Below are 23591 nucleotides of genomic sequence, written 5' to 3'. Positions count from 1 at the left end.
AAATAGCACCACTTATTTTATGTAGTGAGGCTTCCACTGAAACGTTAATAAACAGGAGACTAAGAGCAGTTGTTGTTTTCTCTGACTAATATTACATAAACCCATATTTTCAAATGACAGGATTCAAATTAAACAATACCTTTATTGAATTTTGTTTAAAATACAGTGTTGTGCAGATATAAAACATTAACAAGATGACTGACATGGGACATATAAAACACCTGAAGGAACTTTAGGATTGTTGTGACTGGCCTCATATATACGTATAGTAGTGTTCTGATGGACACTCGCTCTATAAGTGCTTTAAATATGCTTGTGATAGCTTGATAAACAGATTATTTGATTTACATATGAACATACAACTATGACACACTGTGACTTCCAGGATGCACCTTCAGTCCAAATGCACAAAAAAACCTTTAGTGCATTTTAGTGCAACTCTAATGAATCGTGCATGGTAACAGGTAACTGGAGAACAGTGTTAGTGTCAGAAGAGGACCGAACTGCTTGAAACCTTTCCAGTGCCTTTGTTTAGGAAACGTGCAGCATCAGGTGCTCTGGCTGGAGGACGCAGAGCTCTTGCTGTCCGTCTCTGAGTCCGTCTCCTCGCTGCCGCTGCCGGCTGCTCTCTGACCTACTGCTCTGGACGTCTCCGTCCCGTCCGGAGATCCTCTGCTCTGACAGGATGTCTGGTCGCTCACTGACAGAGGGCTGCTCATCAACGTAGGCAGGATCTGCAGAGGAAAATGATTGCCATCGTCAGCAAAAGTGTTTAAAAATAGAGCCCAAACTTCAAAGATTATAAATCAAGATATCATGGGAAGTACTACTGTTTGAAAAACAAAAGGAGGATTAAGGCCATTCCTGATGTCAGTCATTATGTCCCATATATGGAAGCTATAGAAAATACTAGTTTTACAATTAAATGCTGATTATTCATACAAACATTCATTTTAATAGAAGAAGCAACAATTCAAGCTATTTAAAATGAGATGAGATGAAATGATGAGATAATCTTCAATGAACATATTAATGTAAAATAAATGAAAGGCAAATCATAACATTTCATTATTATACATTTTTATGCATCATTTTCACTTAAATCACCGCAGAGGAATCCTACAAAACATGAGTTATGTGTCACTTATTTCAAATCGTAATTTATTGAGGGTCCCTAGGTGAAACGCTGTGTTAGGAGCAAGGGCTGTTGGTGGTTAAGTTGCATTATGGGTAATGTAGGCAAGTCCACTTAATAATCTAAGGCTCTGCTGCATACATTTTCTTTTTTTTAAATCACCTTTTATAGCCTAAATCTTATAGAAGTGCAATGTCAGAACAATGGAGAACTCTTACGTATTTTCTTTTGTTTATATGTACATGTCACCAGTGCTCTGTGTTTACCTTTGGATTTCGCAAAAAGTATGTTTATAAAAAAGAATCTCGCATAATAATCTTGAATAAGTCGATTTTTATGTTGATGTGATTTAAAATGGAACCCACCAGTGTTTCCTGACTCCTCATCAGCTCCTCTATGTCATCGTTCCAGCCGAGCATTTCAGCAAACCTCCGCACTGTTTCCTCCAGGTCGCCCAGTTCCATGTGGTCTGCTCTCCGCAGTGGGACCTTCTGAAAGGGACCCACAGCGTGTCGGTTCAGGAGGAGGCGGGGCACAGTTGAGCGGACTGTGTTCACCAAGCTGGCAAATGGCTCAATCTGAAACAATACAGTTTTGTTCAGATAAAACCGAGCTCAGTTTTTGTCTTCTCGAAAAAAAGGATAAGAACTCGTAAGAGGATTGAATACGGATATTAAAAAAGCTTACCTGTAAAGATGTGCCCATAATGATGAGCAGGTCTGCTTTGGGGAAGTCTTGAGTGTTAAGGAAATACTTCTGAGGAAGATCCTCTCCAAAAAACACAACGTCAGGTTTCACTGTTGCAGCACAGAATGTGCAAAGGGGAACTTTATCATTCATTATGGCCTGCTGCAAAAGAAGAGAACAAAGCATTGAATAGACGGACTGTTATACATTTACAGGTTTTCTGTCAGACATACCTTAGCCTCTTCAGCAGGGTATGCAGTGTAGCACAGGTGACAGGCCGCTGTGGCAAAACTACCGTGAGCTTCCACAAGTTTGTCATCTGGGATGCCACACACTGTAAAGACAGACAAATATTATAACCAAAGTTGTACAAGAATCACAATATGTAATTACCAACGCATCAAACTCCAGCGAAGAGATCATTTAAAAAAGTTTTCAGAGTCTGCAATGGTAACGGCAATGCAATGCAGTATCAACCCACATTGATGTGCAAGGACCTGTTCATGCAGCTTTGATTTAGGTTAACATTGACTCTGTATTTTTGTACTCCTAATGAAATGGTTTGAGTTGAATTCGTTTTGGGATTTTGTTACAAATAAGATCTCTCTCACATTTCTCCAGGCCGTCGATATTCTGGGTGTACACTCGGAGCAACAGTCCATTGCGATGAAGCATGCGGATGAAGTAGTGTATGTAATTTGGACGGTGGCTACCGGGATACAGAGCCTTGGCCAGGGAGAAGAAGGGCTGCGGGTCGTTGGAGAAGTAGTCAATGTTGAAAATAGCTTCTGGGTAAGGGATGTTGTACCTCTCCAAGTTGGCGTAAAGACCGGTTCCTGGAGTTCTGGAGGTGTGGAAATGCAGGCACTTTGATTTGGACATTATGGTGTTGGTTGAAAGTAGTAGAAAGACCAAAATAGTAGCTTAAGGAAAGTTGATGATGAGACTGTGAAGACAACAAATGTACCTGAAGTCTGGGATGCCGCTGGCCGTGCTGATTCCTGCTCCGGCCACCACCACCACGTTCTTGCAGCGACCAAGTTTGACCAGCCGAGCCACAGAGGCTAGACCACCCCGGGATGAGGACTTGACAGCTGAAGCAGACGGACTGCTCCAAGAAAAGAGATAAAAGCATCTTGATCCCAAATAAGACATTCCGCTGCCTAATTACCTGGAATTAAGGCAGGAATTTCCTGGAGGCTGTGGTCTCGCATTTGCCCCTCACAGCTGCTGCACAGCCTGCAGTCTGCCCCGACATCCTCTTCAGACGGTGTCTTTTGACATCACTGGTTTCAGAGTTCTACTTAAACATACTGTATGTCTCTTGACTTTGGCATGTTTATTGTGTTCAAAATCTAGCAGCACTTTTGATATAGTACGTTAGACCAGACAGAAATTGTGCCTGGGACGTTTTTGTTTGCATATATGGTTATTTATGTATGTGCAAGTTACTTATACTTGTTATACTTACTTATAATGCTCTCTGATGTCATTTTCCTTATCTAGATTTTTATAAATAAAATACTGTTAGGGTCCCCACCTTGTATTGAGACCACCCTGTCCACTCACTCTCATCTGACTGAGGTCCTGGGCCAGAGCAGAGTCTGTCTGCTTTCTCCGTTGTTTTCCGTACGGACCTGGCCCACAGTCCAGCTTCTCTGAGGGCTCGATGTGTCGGCTCCCGGCGCTGCGGGTCATCCTGGTGACTGGAGGCTGGCTGGACCTGGACCTGTTCATTCCAACACCTGTTGACAGCAATAAAAAAAAAAACCATTCAGCCTAAATTTAAAACAAATCAATCATTGTTTATTAGTTGTAAATCACATTTTTCCTCTGTACTATCAGCAGAGTGTGGGATTCATCCAAATGACATTTTAATGTCAAACAGTAAAATAACGTTTTGTTTTTGGTTTTACCAAACCTGTATTGTTCTAACTGCACTAATTAGATATTGATTTGTTTTTCAGTGATTTGCTTTTCATTTGCGCCCCCTCTGTCTTCTGTGTCCAATATTTAAAAAGCTGTTACACTGAAATCACCCTTTCCCCCTCACCCTCTCAGCACTGAGAGGAGCTGAAATGTTTTAAAACTGTCAACTGTTGAACAAAAGGTAATGGCTGCAATATATTTAGCAGCCCCCCCCCTCAGCTATGCTAATACAGTCCACAGCTGTGGGAGCTTTACTGTTCAGGGAAAGTGGAGGGGAGAGCAGAGGCGAGGGGGGTGAGTTAAAAAGAGGGGTAACAGAGGTGAAAGGGAACCGCAGATTGACTGTGTGTCAACAAACCCAGCTGGGAGAGAAAAGAGGATGCCCCCTAACGGCCCCCTGAAAGTGAGGAAAAAGGGAGGGGGGGGGGGGGCTAGAGATAAATGATATAGAGGCGGGATTCAATAAAGAGGGAACAGAGGAGTAGAAGAAGAGGAGGAGGGAGGTTTCTTTTCCTAAGCTATTCTAGGCCTTCAAACAACTTCCATGAGGAATGAGTGTGAGTGATCAGGCAGAGGCAGCGGACAAGGGGACAAAAGAGCTACAACCCATAAAACACGACTGCTTCAGAGGACGGCACGGAGATAAGACCAGCTTTTCTCCAGGAGCACCTTATCCCCCTTTGGACGGGACATCAGAGGTCACTGAAGGCTTACTGAGCAGCAGGAAAAAAGAAAAACACAATACCAGCCTTTGGGATGAAAATGTAAATGGATGTAAACTTGCTTTTAGCTTAAAAACACATCAACTTTGGCCTCTAACAACTGTAACCCCAGAAAAAGTAGTCTCCAACTTACTTTTTTAAGGAGCTCAATCTTCTTTCAAATTGCCTCCTTAAAAAAGACTGAAGCCCCCACATTACTACCATTTCTTTCCCTCCCTGCACATCCTAAAGAACTATTAAAAACAGTGGGAGGGTGAGGGTCTCGCCTTTTGTCTGACTCCTCTAAAAAAGACACTGCTGAGTACATGCAATAAATCACCAGCCCGTTATTAAGGTCCCACACTGACGGTGTGCTGTGCAGAGGCTCAGCCAATAGGTCAACACACCCTCTGACCATATCTGCAAAAGTCACTCTCACATAAAAATTCATGCAAACAAAAGAACCGAATGACCTAGAACAATAAATGAAGCACAAAGGTGTATTTTTTTCCTGGGATATTATGGAAATGAAACACAAGTCAAAAACAGGAAGATGAGACATTTAAAGAAAAGAACTCTGTAGGTACAGAAAGCTGTAGTGAGGCAGCAACAGGTTACAACCAGTCGGAACAGAGCAGCAAACGGCCATGTTTACGAAATGGAGGACACTTCAGCAACAACAATAAAACTGATGATGTTTTTGTCAGTTTTAAAAACTACACAAAGTCCTGTTAAATATTTGTTTCTATGAGATCAAACGCTTTTTTGTGTTTTTAAACTCCACTTGTGATAAAGGTCTAACTGTGACACAAACACCATTATTATTCTTTAATGACAAATAAATCCCTGTGTAAATGACAAAAGGCTTAAAAAGGATTTGACAGCCCCGCCACCCCCCCTGTTTTACTCAGCCTTTCACTCTGGTTGTTCTCGCAGCTCTCTCCCAGTCGATAAGCTGAGTGTGTCCCAGTGTGTCCCAGCACCGGACCACCAGGAGTGTAGCTGCTCACATGAGGGTTACAGTGATCTAATTAGGAACGTCCTACCACACTATGCACACCCCCCACAAAAGTCAGGCTAATGGTTAATCCTTTTATAACTTTCAATGCTGGGATAAAAAGCATAAAAAAATAAGGAAAGAGAGAAGTGTCAAAACAACAAACTATTTAACTGCAACAACAACAACAGAGGTACAAGAAAACCAAAAACCAAAAAAATGCAATTATAATTCTTAAACCGTAACATTGATTTGCGAGCTTGGTTTGAAATAACTTGTTTCTTTTAAAATAAGGCTGCATCCAACAATTATTTTCCTTAAATTAAACAGCTACCCGGGTAGCCAAATTGTTACAGATATATCTCCCACCTTCTTATTAGTCTGCCCCTACACTGTCTTCTGTCCAATAAAAGCAAAAATAATAGAAAATATAAAAATACAAAATGTTGTATATTTGTTTTCAACAGGCCACTGGAAGTATTCAGTAAAATAAAGATTAAAATGGAGGAAAAGCAACAAATCCCATTTGAGAAGCCATAACCATCATTGTCAGTGGGTTGATTGACTAATCAAATGTAGTATATTAAATATATTCTAAACAGAAATCATAATTTCATCAACATATCAAAATAAAATATAATTCCTCTGAATTCATAGAAAGATTATCAAGTTAATCCAGTTGCAGTTCACATTCTTAATTATGCTTATTTGACGATCCTTAATAGTTGTAATAGTAAAAATATATGACAATACATTAGTAATATAATAAAATATAACAAAAAAAAAATCTTAGAGATAAGATTTATACTTTGTGGTCCAGTGCAATAAACCTATGATTTAATTTCATTGAAAACAAAGTTGTTGCGGCCATAATCAGACGCTCATTGAATGTCAGCAGCAGTGGGCTGATCCTGTGGACAGTCTCACATTTTCCCAGAGAGTCGATGGTTAACAACATCTACCTGATGGTTCTGTCACAGTAACGGGTCGGCTGTGTCTTAAAAGAGATTTGGTTAAGTGTAATGAGGGGGTTTTCCCCGGCAACCCCAGCTTTTAACCCTCCGCTCACAGCAGAGTTGAGGAAAGCACACTTTGATCCCGGCTGCCGGCCGCCATGACACAGGGATGGCAACAGGCAGCAGAGTCGCCATGGGAACCTCTTCATTACTTAACTGGAGAGGCAAAAGCTCAATGTCGTCCTTCCCACCTGCTCGCTAATGACATATCACTGTGTGTAGCATCTTTGTTGGTCTCTCAATCGACAAAAAGCAGCGAGCCCTAATTTGTTTTGGTATATTGTTTGCTCACATGAGAGAAGGTTGGGACGAGGAGAGCGGACTCTGCTTCAGAGGGTCCATGGTTGACTGATATCTCTTACTGTTACTTCTCCTCACCGGTGCTGAATTAAACACCAATCTACCAACAACGGGATGTGATGTTATTTTTACAAACGTGTGGATTCATTTAAAAAAAAAAAAAAGGGTCTGAATATAAGCACAGGTCAGCTGTCAACAAGAACGTTTAGACACCACTCATAAGACATAGAAACGTGTTTTTCAGTATCAAATATTCTGCCAACTCTTTATTTGCTTAGTCAAAAGAGCTCAAACTTTGCTCATTCTGTAAAGCCAAATGATACTTATTTATAAACATTAAAAAAAAAAGCACACATCTTTACATTTGAGCAGCTGGAACCAGCAAATGTTGAAATGTTTGCTTGATGCCTTTTACAATAAGCTGGCTCTCAAAATATAAGGCTTTATTTGTTTTTTGGTTAATTGATTAATCAACTATGTAAAAGGGTCATCCTCGGTTACAGAGTGGCTCTCTAGACAACACAATAATTTCAATCTGTTTTTGTAAAGATAAAAAAGTGTCATTACCTAGTCTGTTAGAAAATCATGTTAACAAATCATGATTTTTAGGAAAAAAAGAAGAGTGACTATTGGATGTACATCACGCAAAGAATTCAGAAACTCAAAAAATATATATGTTGACTCCTTCTGTCTGTCTGGGGTTTACAGAGGAGTAACTAACAGTGAGGCTACACTGGCACCTGCTGGAATCAGAATCTCATTACACAAATAAACTTTTGTCTCTTGAAAGGCACATATTACATGACAACACTCACGTTGTTAATTGTATTGCTTTTTACCTCAGTGTAGTATGATTTTAACTTTTACACTCATTGCATTATTTTAACTATTCTAGGATACCTAACGACATCAGCCAAAAGGACTGCCAATATAAACTTACATTTTAGCTAACTTGGGACCATTAAGCCTACATTTATTTTACGTTGATTAATGTACATTTTTCATATTCTAATACAATACAAAATGATTCCTGGTTAAACTCTTTATGACTATTTAAAGCCTGTTTACTCCCTGTATATCTACAGCTCCGGAAAAAATTAAGAGACCACTTCAGCATTATCAGTTTCTCTGGTTTTACTATTGATAGGTTTGTCTTTGAGTTAAATTATTTTAAAATGTTTTAATAGTATTCTATAAGCTGCTGAAACATTTCTCTGTGTGGAATTCAACAGACACTGGAATGGCTGCCATATATGTAGAGATAAAGATTTAAGAAAAATGTGGGGTGGTCTCTTAGTTTTTCCGGGGCTGTATGTTCTAAGGGTCCTGTGTTTTGTAGTTAATTATTCTGTTAGCACTCATTAACCCTCCTATTGTATGCGGGTCAAGTTAGACCCTTTTTACTTTTTCATAAACATTCTCCAGTTCTTTTTGGAAAAGGCTCCAAAACAGTCAAATAAGCACAACAAAAACAATGGTTGTCATTTTATTTGATTCTAAAGGCCTCAACAATTGTCAGTGGTGTGTTGGGTCAATTCTGGCCTGGCTGTGATTCTGGGTGGTTATGAGGGCAAAACTTTACTTCATTTCTTGTTTGGGTTGGGTTTGACTCAAATCAAACATTGTGGGTGTATCCGTTGCTCTAACCGTTAGACTATACTACTGTATACCCACAAAGTGTTATGGCTGCATGCCATCTTATTTAGACAAATATTGTCCGTCGGTCAGATTCTACCCCTCTCATTGATAACATTTTTGACAACAAAATCAAAAAAGGTTTTAACTTGGAGGCAGAAACAAACAGTATAAATTAGGAACTTAAGACCTGCTTTTATATCAGTAAGAAGACAGATGTGAGGTGTGAGAGTTCAGGTAGGATTTCACCAGGAGACATACAGCTGTGACCTTTTCATAACTTCACTCAAGAGAAGGCCTTAAATACTGAAATCCATACAGTAGTGTTGGGGATCAAAAAAATCCTTTCAGTAGTTTGTTCAATAGCCCATGTCATATTATGGCTAACAGTTACATCTTGTTAATGTTCCTACTGTGTTGCAAATACATTTGGGTAATATTAGGATCTTGAACCACCTATAAACTCATTGGGATACATAACAGACTATCATGAGAAAAACAACGTGAGGAAAACAGATCCAGACAATAAAATAATACCTGGGTATTGTATCTATAATGTAGTTCTGCAGAACATTATTAGCTTTGTTATTAGAAGATGGAAGGTCGTCCAAAACCAGTCTATTCTGGTGGTGATACCGATAACATTAACTTTATAACAGGGCTTTCATAAACATCACTGTACCAACCTGTCTTTCCAGACGGCGGAACTATTGAATGCTGAACACACGGCGACCACGGACTGACGGACGACGTCGTTGTTCCACTGGTTTCACATCCAAAAGGAAACTCGATAATCTTCTTTATCACTAAAAACTGTACATGTAATCCACCAGCCGCTGCAGTGAGGTCATCATCTGATTCGGGAATAATAAAGGTTTTCACTTCTTCTCGACAAACATGCACTTTATCTGCAGAAGCCTCAACTTCGGAGGGCTGTCAATCGGATGCAGTTTCCGGGTACCTAAAAAAATCATTACGAATACAGGCGGGAAATGCCAGCTGGCGTCACGTGGTGCAAGTTTCCGGTTTTCAACTCCAGTGCTCAGCTGGCCTCTTTCACAGCATCTGTTTTATTCTAACAATATCACACTATGAATGCATATGCTTTTTGCCTGGATTGCAATGCAGATATAAATTATTTAACACATGAAAATGAAATGTTCTTGCGCTCAAATCAATAAATCAATCTTATTCTAACAGCTTTTTCAGATTGGTGACCTGTATGGGTGAAGGATTTACCCTGTCTTGACCCCAGCCCATTAATAATAAATAATAACAAATTAGTGAATATATATAACAGCATTTGTTTGTCTTAATATTTCAATCCTTTTGACCAATTTATTTAATTTCCATGGTTGTCTTTTGAGTTGCGACCTATTTTATTTTATTTTGTTGTGACTTTAGTCCTTCACTTACATTCACGCAGAAATAAACCCATTAGGGAGGTCAATAGTCGTTTTTTCAGGTATATAAAATACAACATGTTTAGCTCTGGAAAAATCAAGAGACCACCCCAAATGTTCTTAGTTCTCAATCTCTACATGTATGGCAGCCATTCCATTCTAGTGTCTGTTGAATTAACACAGAGACATTTTGTAAGTAGTTTATACAATAAAATACACCAAACGTCCATTTTACTCAAATGTATAAATAGTAAATATTTAAACCAGAGAAACTGATCGTCTTGCAGTGTATTTGTAGGAAAATACCTACAAAACAAGTCAAACAGGCAAGACACGCAGGTCCTAATCAGTTGATAATTCCTTTAGAGAGGCATTCTTTATAGATAATACTATTACCAAAAAACAACTGATACACAATAAATACACAGCCTATAAGGTTGGAGTCCCAGAGCCTAGTGGGTTTTCCAGACCTATCTACATTATTTGTGTTGCTCCCATCATGAAAATACTTCTGGTTCTAATGAGTTGAGGAGGTGTTTGAGTATGGAGTATGCACTTTATTGTTTTAAAACTATAAAGTTATAGCTCCTCATTAGAGAGACGATCTTTGATTCAGGATGATGCGTATAATAAAGCAGGATGCACGTCACTTCCGCTTTGAGGGGGAGATGTTGTTTTGGGTTTGCATCAGTAAGCCAAAGTGTCGTCTGTACGATATAATCCTTCCCATTTTATCTTTTCATTTATCTGTTCGCATGCAATACTACACCCTGCGATACTTTCATATCGTGGTCCTCAACCAGTTGTTACTAATTATCACCAACACATGAACAGTCATTTCTGAATTAAAATGATGAAATTGCCTGTATTTGTGCATTCAAATAATACACATATTTTAATATGTTATCCAGACAATAATATCTACTTTAAGTTGCATGCATGCAGCAGCTCCATCCTGCGGACAGTGTACCTCTCTGTGTTATTATGGGTGGAGACTGTGGTCCTCCTCCAAAAAAAATAGACAGACAAGTCAGTTTAACCATCAGCAGCATTATAGGCCGAGGAACCTGAACATTATTTTGTGCGCATTTAGTTTTAAATCCCGCACAGAACATTGGATCATTGTGATAACCTTACACAGCGAGGTAAGTGCTGAATAGTCGCTGGCTAGTTTGGGGTTCAGTTTGTGTAATGAGAGTCAGCCATCTGCAGAACCACAAAAACAATTGAGCCACATTATCTGACAAAAGAGAATCAAAGTAATCTCCCTCGACCGTTAGTGTAGAAGGGACATCGGGAGGAGGGAATACTTTTAAATGTCGGTCGATTAAAGATGAAAAACACCGTTGAAGTCATGTTTTGTGTTTCGGGTGACGTGTCTGGATGTCTCAGCTAGAAGACTGTACACATAGGCTAATTATGGCGACTAAAGGCAAAACCAACCATATACCGTTGGTTTTCTGTTTTAATTACAAGTCTACTCATTTCTGTCTTTAAAAGTGAGAAGGCTACATTTATTGAGAATTTATATTGTACAGAAATGCGGAAACTTTTAGCAAGTATCGTGTTTAACCTGCCTGCAACGATAGCTTTAGTAAACGCAAACGCAGTCTGCCACGAAACAAACGCTGTTGGTTAGCTAACGACATAGCACAAGTTCTACTTAGCAAGTCAGGCCTTAACACAATTACTCTTATTAATATATTTAGATTTGAGCCTTACGATGATTTGATGATGCAATAATGTTGCTTATCCATCAGTTGGTTGTTGTCACCACCACAGCTGCCAAAAACGTTTCTTTGTTCATCTTAACTTGATAAACCCTATGACTGCTTTCGTCTGAGCAGCTTTCATAACTTCACAACAAGGTACGATTGACGGCTGAAGAGCAAAAGTAAAATGACAGTATTGTGGAAAACTAGGCCTAATTGATGTACTATAATAGTTGATGTACTTTATGGATATGTTGATTGTAATTTAAACTGTCTTTAGTTTGTTTGAACTCATGCTCCCAGCAAGACTGAATAAAGTCACAACTAACATGAATAAAGAAAGTATAAATATGTGTACATGACCATAAAATATATAAAAACTATACATTTATCTAAAAACACCCAATTAATATGAAAAAACCCCACTATCACTGAAAAAACACAAACAAACCCCAAAGACTTCAGTTATTTATATTTAAGCTATTCATATTTTGTCCATCCATAATGATTGATTATTACTCTCTTCCAAGTAAAGAAAAGACTACTTCAATATTTAATCTTTTTGTTTTATTTACCTGTGGTGCAGCTCGGTGGCTGACTGAACAGGTCGGCCTTGTTTTAGGAGCAGCACACCCAACGCAAGCTCCTCTTATTTTCTTTATACACTGTACTTAACAGCCCTATTAGTAACTATTTACTCAATGTAAGTCCTGCTGTTAAAACTGTTGCATACAGTATACCTTTGTCTCTTTGGACTAACAGCTTATAAATACATTCAGAGGGTGCAATCAAAAGTAAAAAGAGGTTATACTATATATATTATATTCTGCTGTATCCCTCTTAACATAAATGTAATGCAACAACAAACACGGATATCAAACACAGTTTACAGCGTAGCAGAAATAACTTAAAAGGACAACTAAATCATGTAACACTGAATGTCCTTCTTATAGTTCTCTACATTGTATAGCTCTGTTAACCCAGGTCACTGTCTCTGTTGGTCATTTTGTTATTTGTTTTGCCAGAGAGATGAGTGAGGCGGAGCAGGTGCCTGAGGACATGCCTGCATACCTCAACGATGAGACAGTAGCCACAGGTAAGTTTAGCTTTAGTAAAAGTACTTTAACAGTGAAACATTTCTGTTGTTGAACCACATCTGGTTTATATCATGTTTGTTTACAACTAATCATGGGACAAATAATGTTGAAATACAGATCTTGGATTTTTTACATAATGATTGGGTGATTCTGAGGGAATCTGCCTTTGGTAAAATAAATATCTGCAGATTAAAAAGGTTACAAAATATATTAAGTTGCATGTTAGAGGAGCCTGGGACTAGTTTAATGGCCTAAAACTATACTTGTATTTGTGTTTTTCTCTTTACAGTTTTGACATATCTGATTTTACATTTGAATGATGGCACAAGTGTTGTGCCGATGTGAAAAATAATGCACTATCTAGTAATGTTCAATTTGAGCTGCCTATACAACTTAATTAGATTAAAATAAAACACAAAACTGTGTAAAAAGGAAGTGATGTAGTTTTCGGGAATTTCTTAGTTGATCGGTAGGAAAAAAAAACCTTTACCATTTTGATGATTAATGTATTTTTTAAATAATGTTTTATGTTAAACCATAACCTTTTTCTGGTTACGCCTTCTCTGAAAAGTGCAAACAAATGTGCAACCTTTGTCTTGTATTGGATATTGTCTATCTAACGTACTGTCTTGTATAACATATTGTGTGTGTTGTAAACCCAGGGACGGATAGCTGCTGCTTCAGCAAAAAATAATGGGGATCCTAACAATTCAAATGATTTAATTGAAATAAGTGATACTTTTTCTTGTTAAAAAAACAAACAATCAATAGATTAATTTAGGAAATAATTGTCTGGTTAATTTTTAATCTAAATAAACATAAGCTGCAGCACTGATTCAGAGCATTTCTGTACTTCTACTAATTTGGCAGTGACGTATTGAACTTTAAAATGTTGCTTTTGTTGTTTTAAAGCAGATGACGACAACAACAAGGGCCATCCACAGACGCAGCCGGGCATGTTTGGCAGGTTGGCGGGCGGCTTGTACGGGGCCACAAAGGGAGCTTTAGGAGCGACAGTGGGCGGTGTGACCTGGATAGGAGGAAAAGGTCTGGACCTCACCAAGACCACCGTCAGCTCTGTAGCCTCTCTGCCTGGGATGGGAGTTGGGCTGGTTAAAGGAGGGGTGTATGCTGTAGCTGGAGGAGTGACCGCTGTCGGCTCTGCAGTGGTCAACAAAGTTCCTATAGGAGGAGGCAAAAAGAAGGACAAGTCTGACTGATGGAGAGAGGAGTGAACCTACACAGCTGAGGTGTTATGGCTCGCACTGTGTTGTTGCCTGTGTTAGCATTCATGAGCAGGAAAAGAGCAACAGAACACTCAAAAGTATAGTGTACACATTGTAGGTGAGGGATTGTTTTTCTCTATTTTTTTTTCTAATGTGATTGTTGGTCAACCCACGTTCATATAATTATGTGACTAGGACCCACAAAACAAGAACTTACAAAGACTCTCCTGCTCTGTTGTTAAAGGAAACACACTATTATCACCAGTGCCTGAAATGTTCTAATAAAAGGTCCATATTTCATTTTTGATAATAAGCGATAACACTGTTTTCACCGCAAAATGTTTTATTCAACAAAAAGTAAATCAGAGCAGAAAGAAGCATAGAGGGTAAATGCACTTACATCTCACTTGCAAGACAATCATTGACTGATGATTTAATATGCCTTTGTCCAGCTTGCACAAATGAACAAAAAGTTCTGGTCAAATATGTGATTGAAAAGTATAGTTCAGTTTAATATCCAAACCATCTGCAGAAGACAGTGGACTGTGGATATTTCACTGGTAAATCTTTGTGACAATGTTCACTTTTCCTTTGAATTCAATTAGCTCTCAGATGGCTATAGTATTCCCTCACTGAGAGGCAACTCATACTTTGATACAGAATCAGATTTATTACGATAAATATTGTGTGAGAATATAACAGTCAGAGTATTTTGATTGCAGTGAACATTAGTTTCCAGTCGTAGTGTTATTTGATTTACTTGGACTATCAATAAATGACATTTTGTATATGAAACTTCTTTTGACCAAGTAAACATTTTGATAGTTACTTTTGGCAAATGTCCCTTTTTAATATAACTACATCAACATCTTTCCTTAGGATACAGAAGCTTCATAATGACATATATTTCTCTCACTGTATCAAAGCATTAGTTCTCTACCTGAATTATAGTGCTCCATATTGCTCAGCCTCAATGTGCTTACTGTTGATGCAATCTGATGGTGAATTTTAAATGTCAATTACGTTTATAAGATGAAAAACCTGTAATAGTACATTTAATTTATAATAAATAAAGATTGAATTTTGGTAAATTACCTCTTTCTGTAATATGCCATTCAAATATGCACAATGCGGCTTAACATTTAAAAGCTAATATGAAACAGATTGCCGCTGGAGACAGTGCTTTGATTTGGCTGGACTGGTAACCAGGTCACAAATTCTTATAATTTTGCAGCTAAAGGGAACAGCTAAATGTGATTTGGGCACGATCGTTTCAGCAAAAATGACAAAAAATATGTTTCATTAATATTACCGACTACAGCTTCATCTATGTTTTTCACTGGAAATGTTTTCTATAAAAGTATTTTGACTATTTTCATGATGTTTTGGCAATAACTCAGACCTGAAGGTAATCAATACATTTAGTATAGCTTTCAGCAACTGATTTTTATCTTTTAGGGAAAGACTTTATCATCTGCTGAGAAGTTCTTATTTTCTTTTTAAAGAAATCCTTTGAAAATCTTGATAATTTTTCAACTAGAAAAAGTTCAACGGGTGATTAGGAATATCTTATCTGACACTGTTTTATATCCAGTCTATGGAGAGTTAATAACTACAGGGCTATTGATTTTTTTTACAAAACCAACTTGACACATGCTATAAGAAACCCTTCAATCTCCGTAAGACTTTGTAAAAAAAGTGGTCTATACTTACTACTCACTCGTCTAGCCTAAAAAGTAACTTGAGATTTCTGTGGAACAAAAACAGCAGATGGAGTCAGGATTTTTACTGCATATGTAGTATGAGATTAAATAAAACGTGCAGACTTAATAACACATTTGTGATTCTGCATTCCCTACAATGTGTCTATTTTAAATGCTGAACTACAATTTGTTTTATTGGAGTACAATTGCTGAACGCTATGTTAAAAATACGAACACTTCAAACACTATCACAATTTGAACATAAAAATAAGGATATGACCCCTTACAAGATGAATCTTTATCCCAAAATGTTTAGATGAAATTACTACACAAAATGTCTTGTGTGTAATGTCGGTTGACCAATGACACTGACACAGTACTGAGAGCTGCGACAAAATGCAGCAATTAGTTGTCAACTATTACATTCATTTTGATCATTGAAAAAGAAACGGAAAAAATGATCTAATTCCAGCTTCTAAGGTGAGCAACCAACAGATTAATTAACATTATAAATTGGAAATAATTGTTATTTGCTACCGTATTCTACAGACTTTATTCTGAGATCACATCAAGACAAAAAGAACATTAAATAGCTAGTATTTAAAATATTTACAGAACAGTAAGGCTAATATTTATGTATACAACTGTGACTACAATCTTTAGAAATCCAATTATTTATCCCTGCAAAACACTATATTCTTGATTTATCACTCATTTTCATTTCCCACCACTAAAAACTAAACAGTGTTTATGTTCCAAATCTTTTAATAAATGTTTTCAGGCAAATTCTCATGATTGATGCTGTGCTGTTTACTGCTCAGGGGCATCCATGAACACCGGTCCAACAGAAACCACAACCTTTGACTCAGCCTTGCTCTCGCCCACTGCACCAACGTCTCTCCCTACACACAGACATAAAAACAATGTCAGAATAAAATACATATTGCACTTGAGTTCTGCAGGTTATACATTCAACTCTTACTTTTTCTGAAGCATGATGGTTCGCAGGAGCGACCCGCTCCAACAGTGCACACTGCTGTACTGCAGTGAATAAACACCTGAAGAAGAAAAACAGAATTGGCAGAGCAATACAAAAATATGTAGCTGCAGCAGTAAACACTTGATTCAACCATTACCTGTTCCCTCATGGGTTCAAATGAGTTAGGGTTGACAAAGGTAAACATTTTGAAAATGAAACGCCTGCTGTGATTTGGGAACTCTAGACCAGATGAGGGCCCGATTGGAACCAGTGCAGACAAGTAACGATCATCCCTGTATGGACACCTGGAGGAAAGAAAAATGATATCAAGGAGCAACAGTGAAATTAAATACAATAGAAGATTAAAAAGTGAATAGGCCATTCATTTCAGCCTAGGGATTTAAGCTTATCAGTGATATTTTGTGTTTTTGAGGTTGTTAAGTAACGTGAGTAGACAGACGAGCAGCATGGTAAACATGGTGCAAATTGATGTTTTAGTTACCCTTCTATCAGAATGTCCCACTGGGGCAGACTGTGAGGGTTGGGGCTTGTAGTTGTCCAACAGTGACCAAGAGTCAGGACGAGGTTGGGATCTGTTTTTTCCATGATTTGAACATCCACATACACAGGGTCCCTCAGTACTTTGGTCACAGGATAGTCTGCATCCGTGTAAAATGAGGTATAGGCCACATCCACTGTGAGAGCAGAGACAGGTTAGTATGACAGCCAGTAACATAAAAGGATCTACAAACAGGCTGCAAACATTTACCTTCATTACAGCCCTTTGAATTGCATTCTCCATTTGCCAACCTCAGGTGTACGTTGATGGGTCCCAGAGCAGCGACTGATAGGGGAGGATTTACAATATCTAATACTTCTGTAACCAAAGTCTCAACAGAAGTACCGATGTACCTGCACTGAAAGAGCAATCTAAAAGAGAAAACTGGCATTAATTTGTTTGCTCAGAACTTTTATTTTTACACTAAAAACGTGTTAATGATCACCTACTCATAATGGCTGTCCCTGGTAATGGCTCCACGATCCCCAACTCCAACTTCAAATGAGCAAGACATCCTGTTCTCATAGATTATAACACCAGGCTCTTCCTATTAAATGTAAAAAATATGGCAGGTAGGATCACAGTGTTTGAAAACTGTCGTCATTGGCTGAAAAGAAGAACAAATCAGGCTTACCATAACAACAGAGCCACAGGCAGTAACCGGAAAGTTGTAGATGGCAAAGTCTGAATTAGAATCAATGTGTGTACAGCCTTGTCCTTGTCCCAACAGTGAGATTGACTCGAGGTCAATGTTGGGCAGAGTGGCATCTTTGGCCACCACCACGATAAACTGGGCATCCTTCGTGCACTGGACAGTCACTAGTGGCACATAAACAAGGATTGATTAAAATTGTTAATAAAAACAAAAAACTGAAATAATTTATGTCCATGTATGAGAGCCGTTTAGAACGCTCACCTGCCTTTCCGAAGTAACACTGCTGTCCATCAAAGCAGCAGTTTATAGCTTCACATCCAGCAGCAGAGATATCAGATTTTCCACATGGGATTCTCACGTTTTCTGCAACGCTACAACTCTGTACTGCAGGCTGCTTTGCCACACTTGGTTTGTAAACTGAAGGTGTCTGTGGCACTGCAGGGACCTGCGATTGCTGATCAAGATGCATATTATTAAACCCTAGCCGTGGAGGTTGAACCTGCGGGGTTTGAGGATATTGAGGAAACTTTGGTGGTTGAATCTGTGGGGTTTGAGGATATTGAGGAAACTTTGGTGGTTGTGGATGTTGAATCTGTGGGGTTTGAGGATATTGAGGAAACTTTGGTGGTTGTGGAGGTTGAACCTGTGGGGTTTGAGGATATTGAGGAAACTTTGGTGGTTGTGGAGGTTGAACCTGTGGGGTTTGAGGATATTGAGGAAACTTTGGCGGTTGAACCTTTGGCGCTTGAGGATATTGAGGAAACGTTGGTGGTTGAACCTTCGGCGCTTGAGGATATTGAGGAAACGTTGGTGGTTGTTGTGGTTGAACCTGTGGGGTTTGAGGATATTGAGGAAGCGCTGGTGGTTGAACCTTCGGCACTTGAGGATATTGAGGAAACGTTGGTGGTTGAACCTTCGGCGCTTGAGGATATTGAGGAAAGGTTGGTGGTTGTTGTGGTTGAACCTTCGGGGTTTGAGGATATTGAGGAAGCGTTGGTGGTTGAACCTGCGGGGCTTGAGGATATTGAGGATACTTTGGAGGTGGAACTTCAGGAGTCTTCGGTGGTGAAACTTTACCCTTTGCCGTCCATGGTGAAGGGTTTTGCCAGCGTGAGTCCTGAGGTTTTTCTTGAGTTTGGGTTCTAACTGAGCAGCCTAGCAATGTTAGTGCCACTAAACAGGTGACACTCCAGTGCTTTGCCATGATTTAACGGCAGTTTGACCTGGTTAGTCCCCAAGAGTACTAATCCTTGCTGCCACATTTATATGTGACTAGGTTTGATGTTTGAAAACCCCTCCTCTAAGGCCGAATAACCAATCATAGCTTCCTAATTTTTCAAAAGCCACTCAATGCTTCAGGGGTGTATTATGTAATGTTTTTTCTATTATTCAGGTGGATGATTTGATAATACTTTTGGAAACTTAACATCTGTTATCAGTGATCAGTTGTGTGGGTGTGTGTGTTAAGGGGATAAAACACGTGTCCTTTCAAGTCAGGCCACCGGGGTAGTTGACAGTTTGACATTTTGTCAAAGTATTTATTGACAAGTCCAACATTTGGGCCACAGAAACCTTTTTAAAGGTTGTTGTGACCACAAGCTTTATTTGTCATTAAATGTTTATTTTGCAAGTGCACAATGGAGAACATATTGATTTTCTTTGGATCTGTAGCAAAATTTGCCATAATATGCACTTCAGCCCCATATAGGTCTGTGGTTATGAGCCTATTTACTCATATTTTTAACACAACCATATTTTAGTCTGCTAAGCAGAGAGCTGTAAATCCTTAATTGTATGATATCTGAACACCTCCCTGTGTCAGTGTAATAGGAAAAATAGGATTTAGCTACATACTGTACATTTAAATGTGTAACCAAATTGTTATGTTTAAATGATTGATTGTGCACAAAAACATTTGTTGTTGTTGTTCAATACATTTGCTATTATCCAAAGAAGTGCAAAAATAAACCCCCTCACTTCACTCACTGTTAAGGCATGCCACAGGTAGGCTAAAGCCATTTTGAGAATTGGATAACCCCATAAACTAATGGAGTTGGGGAGATGTGCTCCTTGTGTTTGAAAGTAATACTTGGATACTGCTGTAGGTTAATTGGTTAGAATAGGTGAAAATACTTTTTATCCATTCACTCAAGACAGGGACAACACTTTCTTCTTTTTATCTTGGTAAATAACGCTAGCTCTCTTTCTGAAAATATTGCAGTGGCTAGTTGGCCAACATGCTATTCAGCGACAAGGCTTTATAATCTTAAACTCAAAATAAACTGAAATGTAACACCTATTTCCTTTTTTAAGTCATTGCACGAATCTCCATAAAAATGTAGCCTAAGCATAAAGCCTGTTAAGTGTGATATTAACTTGCTGTGGCTAATAGCAAGGCTGCCATGACTATCTAGCTGCAAGTTATTGAGTCAGCCAAATAGCAACACATAATTCCTAGCTTGCAAGTTTATAAAAAAAAAAAAACATACAAATGAATCTTCAATAGCTATAAACTACACATGGTTAGCCATTGTGGGCCATTTATTGATGTCCAGACACCACTTTTGCTCATGCTACATTTGTGAATTTGGCGCAATATAGCCTACAACTTCCAGTATTTCTGGAATATTCCAATTGTAGTTCATTTCAGGTATTTCATTTCATTTCATTTAAAACTCTAGTCTTATTCAGTTAATTCTGTATTTTTTTTATAGCTTGATGTTTTTAAAAGTAATTTTAATGTTTTTTTATGTGCTATGTTACTCAAACTTCCTTACGATGCCCTGTTGACGCTTTACTACAAGACATTCAGTATACAGTACATAGGCAATAATAAGCAATATCTTGAGAGAAACTTAAAGGGAATTCAGATAACAGACACAAAGGCCTACTAAATTCACACTCATTTAGAAATTACTTACTCCATAACTGGCAGACCCACAAGGGCCTTTTGCAATAGACTTTGGTAGTCCAGACACTCACAGTAGCCTAGCTTCAATTTACATTTTCTCTGCTGACCTCTCACACAGTAGCTTATAAAACAAATAATTGGGAAAACATTTAGTGAATGAATTGATAGAAGTATGGAAAGCTATTGACCTTCTTTTCTGGGAATATGTTTTAATAGAGTTTATAAGGAAAATTAAACCCTTTAGCATTACAGCTTATCGGATCCATGTCATAAAAGAGAAACTCAATGTAAAAACAATATTCACATTACACAGCTGAGTTTGAACTTTAAATTTAATCAACTTTGTTACTACCCATCACAACATGAAGAGAATATACTTTCTTGATTGTGCAATTACAGTTTGCTTATACACAACAACCTTTATTTAATTAAAACTTATTTCATACACATAGGTCTATACCATGGACATTGAACTGTCTATTGCATTATATGTAGCTAAGCAACTTTATTCACAGCTGCAGAAAAATAACTACATTCAAGGTATTTATCCCAATCAGGGCAAGCAGTCAACATGTTTAAAGGTCCCCTATTATGCAAAATGCTTTTTTTGCTGTTTTTTATGCATAACTATGTGTCCTCAGTGTGTAAGGAGACTCACAAAGTGTCAGAAAATACAACCCTCTCTCTTTTCCTCCTTACCCACATCTCTGAAAATGGGGGTACAAACGAGCTGATCCAGATTTGGTGCGATATGACGTCATATCGGAAATGTGAGCTGGCTTTACATTGAACTCCTGGCAACTTACCACCCACGTGATATGTCCCAACCTATCGTCTGCAATATACAGTGGCGAGCTAAATTCCCTCCGCAGTACCTCTGTGTCCCTGTGCAGGATGTCTGCAGGAGGGACTTAGAGTTGTTGTACAGGTGCATCTCAATAAATTAGAATATCGTGGAAAAGTTCATTTATTTCATCAAGTCAATTAAAAAAGTTTAATATTTCAAGCCTTTATTTGTCTTAATCTTGATGACGATGGCTTACAGGTAATGAAAACCAAATATCAGTATCTCAGAAAATTTGAATATTACATAAGACCAATAAAAATAAAAAAAAGTTTAATACAAAAATGTTGGCCTTCTGAAAAGAATGTTCATATGTATGCACTCAGTACTTGGTTGGGCCTCCTTTTGCATGAATTACTGCATCAGTGCGACGTGTCATGGAGGCGATCAGCCTAAGGCACTGCTGAGGTGTTATGGAAGCCCGGGTTGCTTTGATAGCGGCCTTCAGCTTGTCTGCATTTTTGGGTCTCGTGTCTCTCATCTTCCTCTTGAAACTACCCCATAGATCATCTATAGGGGTCAGGTCAGGCAAGTTTGCTGGCCAATCAAGCGCAGTAATTCCGTGGTCATTAAACCAGGTCTTAGTACTTTTGGCAGTGTGGGCAGATGCCAAGTCCTGCTGGAAAATGAAATCAGCATCTCAATAAAGCTTGTCAGAAGGAGGAAGCATGAAGTACTCTAAAACTTCCTGGTAGACGGCTGTGTTGACTTTGGACTTGAGAAAACACAGTGGACCAACACCAGCAGAGGACATTGCTCCCCAAATCATCACTGACTGTGGAAACTTCACACTGGACTTCAAGCAACGTGGATTCTGTGCCTCTCCACTCTTCCTCCAGACTCTGGGACCTTGATTTCCAAATGAAATGCAACATTTATTTTCATCTGAAAAGAGGACTTTAGACCACTGAGCAATAGACCTGTTCTTTTTCTCCTTAGCCCGGGTAAGACGCTTCTGACGTTGTCTCTGGTTCAGGAGTGGCTTGACACGAGGAATGTGACAGTTCTAGCCCATGTCCTGGATATGTCTGTGCGTAGTGGCTTTTGATGCAGTGACTCCAGCCTCAGTCCATTCCTTGTGAAGCTCCCCCAAATTGTTGATTGGCCTTTTTTCTTGACAATCCTCTCAAGGTTGCAGTTATCCCTGTTGCTTGTGCACGTTTTCCTCCCACACTTTTTCCTTCCACTCAACTTTCTATGAATATGCTTGGATACAGCACTCTGTGAACAGCCAGCTTCTTTAGCAATGACCTTTTGAGGCTTACCCTCCTTGTGGAGGGTGTCAATGACTGTCCTTTGGACAACTGTCAAGTCAGCAGTCTTCCCCATGATTGTGAAGCCTTCTGAACCAGATTGAGAAACCATTTAAAGGCTCAGGATGTCTTTGCAGGTGTTTTGAATTAATTAGCTGATTAGAGTGACACCATGAGTCTATAATATTGAATTTATCACAACATTCTAGTTTTCTGAGATACTAATTTTTGGGTTTTCATTAGCTGTAAGCCGTAGTAATCAAGATCAAGACAAATAAAAGCTAGAAAGATTTCACTTTGTGTGTGAATCCATATAATATATGAGTTGAATTTTTTTAATTGATTTTCCACGATATTCAAATTGATTGAGATGCACCTGTATATATAATACATATAATGTCATTGTTATAGTGGTAGACACTGAGAAGTGTTTCAGAAATAATGCTTGATGTGGTTTGACTACATAATATGACGTTTAATCACGGCAGCATTTAGTTGAGTTTCTCCGTTAGAAACATCTCTGGCGTGGCCTGCTTCAGCTCATTTGCATGGAAGGGAAAGTGACAGAATCAGCACTTTTGAAAATGGGGCTGAAACAGAGGGATAGCCGACATGCTAAAATGCACAATCTGTTGGTATTTTGAGCACGTCAGAGACATGTTTTTTTTAAATATATTTGAGACTTATAATATATTCCATAAAAGAGCATAATAGGACACCTTTAAAACTCATTCCGGTGGCTTCTCAAATCACATTTAACACACTCAAGGCGCAATACAGCCGTATCATCCCTATCATCTGTTTTATCGCCCATGGCAGACGACAATGGGCTGGTCTTAATTCTTATCA

The 23591-nt window shown here is 38.6% G+C and overlaps 3 protein-coding genes across 7 annotated transcripts; 1 reads left to right on the top strand and 2 right to left on the bottom strand.

Moving 5' to 3' along the window:
• Positions 1-122: 122 nt before the first annotated feature.
• si:dkey-103i16.6 (uncharacterized protein LOC557125 homolog) lies at positions 123-11662 on the bottom strand. Of its 4 annotated transcripts, XM_063877193.1 has the most exons (9): positions 11526-11659; positions 9087-9254; positions 3363-3567; positions 2790-2930; positions 2434-2666; positions 2056-2156; positions 1823-1984; positions 1501-1713; positions 123-734 (listed from the first exon to the last, which is right to left on the bottom strand). In XM_063877193.1, the coding sequence occupies exons 3-9, from the start codon at positions 3557-3559 to the stop codon at positions 549-551; spliced, it is 1233 nt and encodes a 410-aa protein (XP_063733263.1). In that variant the 5' UTR covers positions 3560-3567; positions 9087-9254; positions 11526-11659; the 3' UTR covers positions 123-548. The 4 variants fall into 4 exon arrangements, with proteins under 4 accessions (XP_063733263.1, XP_063733272.1, XP_063733281.1 ...); XM_063877202.1 differs by lacking the exon at positions 9087-9254 and having other exon boundaries at positions 11526-11662; XM_063877211.1 differs by lacking the exon at positions 11526-11659 and having other exon boundaries at positions 1823-1981; positions 9087-9389.
• tmem263 (transmembrane protein 263) lies at positions 10708-15212 on the top strand. 2 transcript variants are annotated; one of them, XM_063877232.1, is made up of 3 exons: positions 10708-10948; positions 12541-12611; positions 13528-15212. In XM_063877232.1, the coding sequence occupies exons 2-3, from the start codon at positions 12545-12547 to the stop codon at positions 13830-13832; spliced, it is 372 nt and encodes a 123-aa protein (XP_063733302.1). In that variant the 5' UTR covers positions 10708-10948; positions 12541-12544; the 3' UTR covers positions 13833-15212. The 2 variants fall into 2 exon arrangements, with proteins under 2 accessions (XP_063733302.1, XP_063733293.1); XM_063877223.1 differs by having other exon boundaries at positions 13525-14929.
• A 995-nt stretch (positions 15213-16207) lies between these two features.
• Positions 16208-18938, bottom strand: LOC134860260 (zona pellucida sperm-binding protein 4-like). The gene is made up of 9 exons (XM_063877174.1): positions 18750-18938; positions 17996-18455; positions 17714-17898; positions 17529-17626; positions 17290-17432; positions 17023-17215; positions 16678-16825; positions 16524-16599; positions 16208-16443 (listed from the first exon to the last, which is right to left on the bottom strand). The coding sequence occupies exons 1-9, from the start codon at positions 18936-18938 to the stop codon at positions 16352-16354; spliced, it is 1584 nt and encodes a 527-aa protein (XP_063733244.1). The 3' UTR covers positions 16208-16351.
• Between the last annotated feature and the right edge of the window lie 4653 nt (positions 18939-23591).

Source organism: Eleginops maclovinus, chromosome 2 (assembly GCF_036324505.1).
Source record: "Eleginops maclovinus isolate JMC-PN-2008 ecotype Puerto Natales chromosome 2, JC_Emac_rtc_rv5, whole genome shotgun sequence".
Taxonomy (NCBI): domain Eukaryota; kingdom Metazoa; phylum Chordata; class Actinopteri; order Perciformes; family Eleginopidae; genus Eleginops; species Eleginops maclovinus.
The sequence above is the reverse complement of the archived record's forward strand: the minus strand, read 5'-3'. Positions and strand labels throughout refer to the sequence as shown.

What these genes read in the sequence shown, in the direction of transcription:
- si:dkey-103i16.6 (XM_063877202.1), bottom strand. Translation starts at nt 3,559, where the DNA reads ATGAACAGGTCCAGGTCCAGCCAGCCTCCAGTCACCAGGATGACCCGC. An exon ending in CAGGGTGGTCTCAATACAAG is followed by an intron (nt 2,931 to 3,362) that starts GTGGGGACCCTA and finishes TTCTTGGAGCAG; the next exon opens with TCCGTCTGCTTCAGCTGTCA. An exon ending in ACCCTGCTGAAGAGGCTAAG is followed by an intron (nt 1,985 to 2,055) that starts GTATGTCTGACA and finishes CTTCTTTTGCAG; the next exon opens with CAGGCCATAATGAATGATAA.
- tmem263 (XM_063877223.1), top strand. Translation starts at nt 12,545, where the DNA reads ATGAGTGAGGCGGAGCAGGTGCCTGAGGACATGCCTGCATACCTCAAC. An exon ending in CGATGAGACAGTAGCCACAG is followed by an intron (nt 12,612 to 13,524) that starts GTAAGTTTAGCT and finishes GTTGTTTTAAAG; the next exon opens with CAGATGACGACAACAACAAG.
- LOC134860260 (XM_063877174.1), bottom strand. Translation starts at nt 18,938, where the DNA reads ATGGCAAAGCACTGGAGTGTCACCTGTTTAGTGGCACTAACATTGCTA. An exon ending in AGTATCCTCAATATCCTCAA is followed by an intron (nt 18,456 to 18,749) that starts GCCCCGCAGGTT and finishes CAACCGCCAAAG; the next exon opens with TTTCCTCAATATCCTCAAAC. An exon ending in TGGGACATTCTGATAGAAGG is followed by an intron (nt 16,826 to 17,022) that starts GTAACTAAAACA and finishes TCTTTCCTCCAG; the next exon opens with GTGTCCATACAGGGATGATC.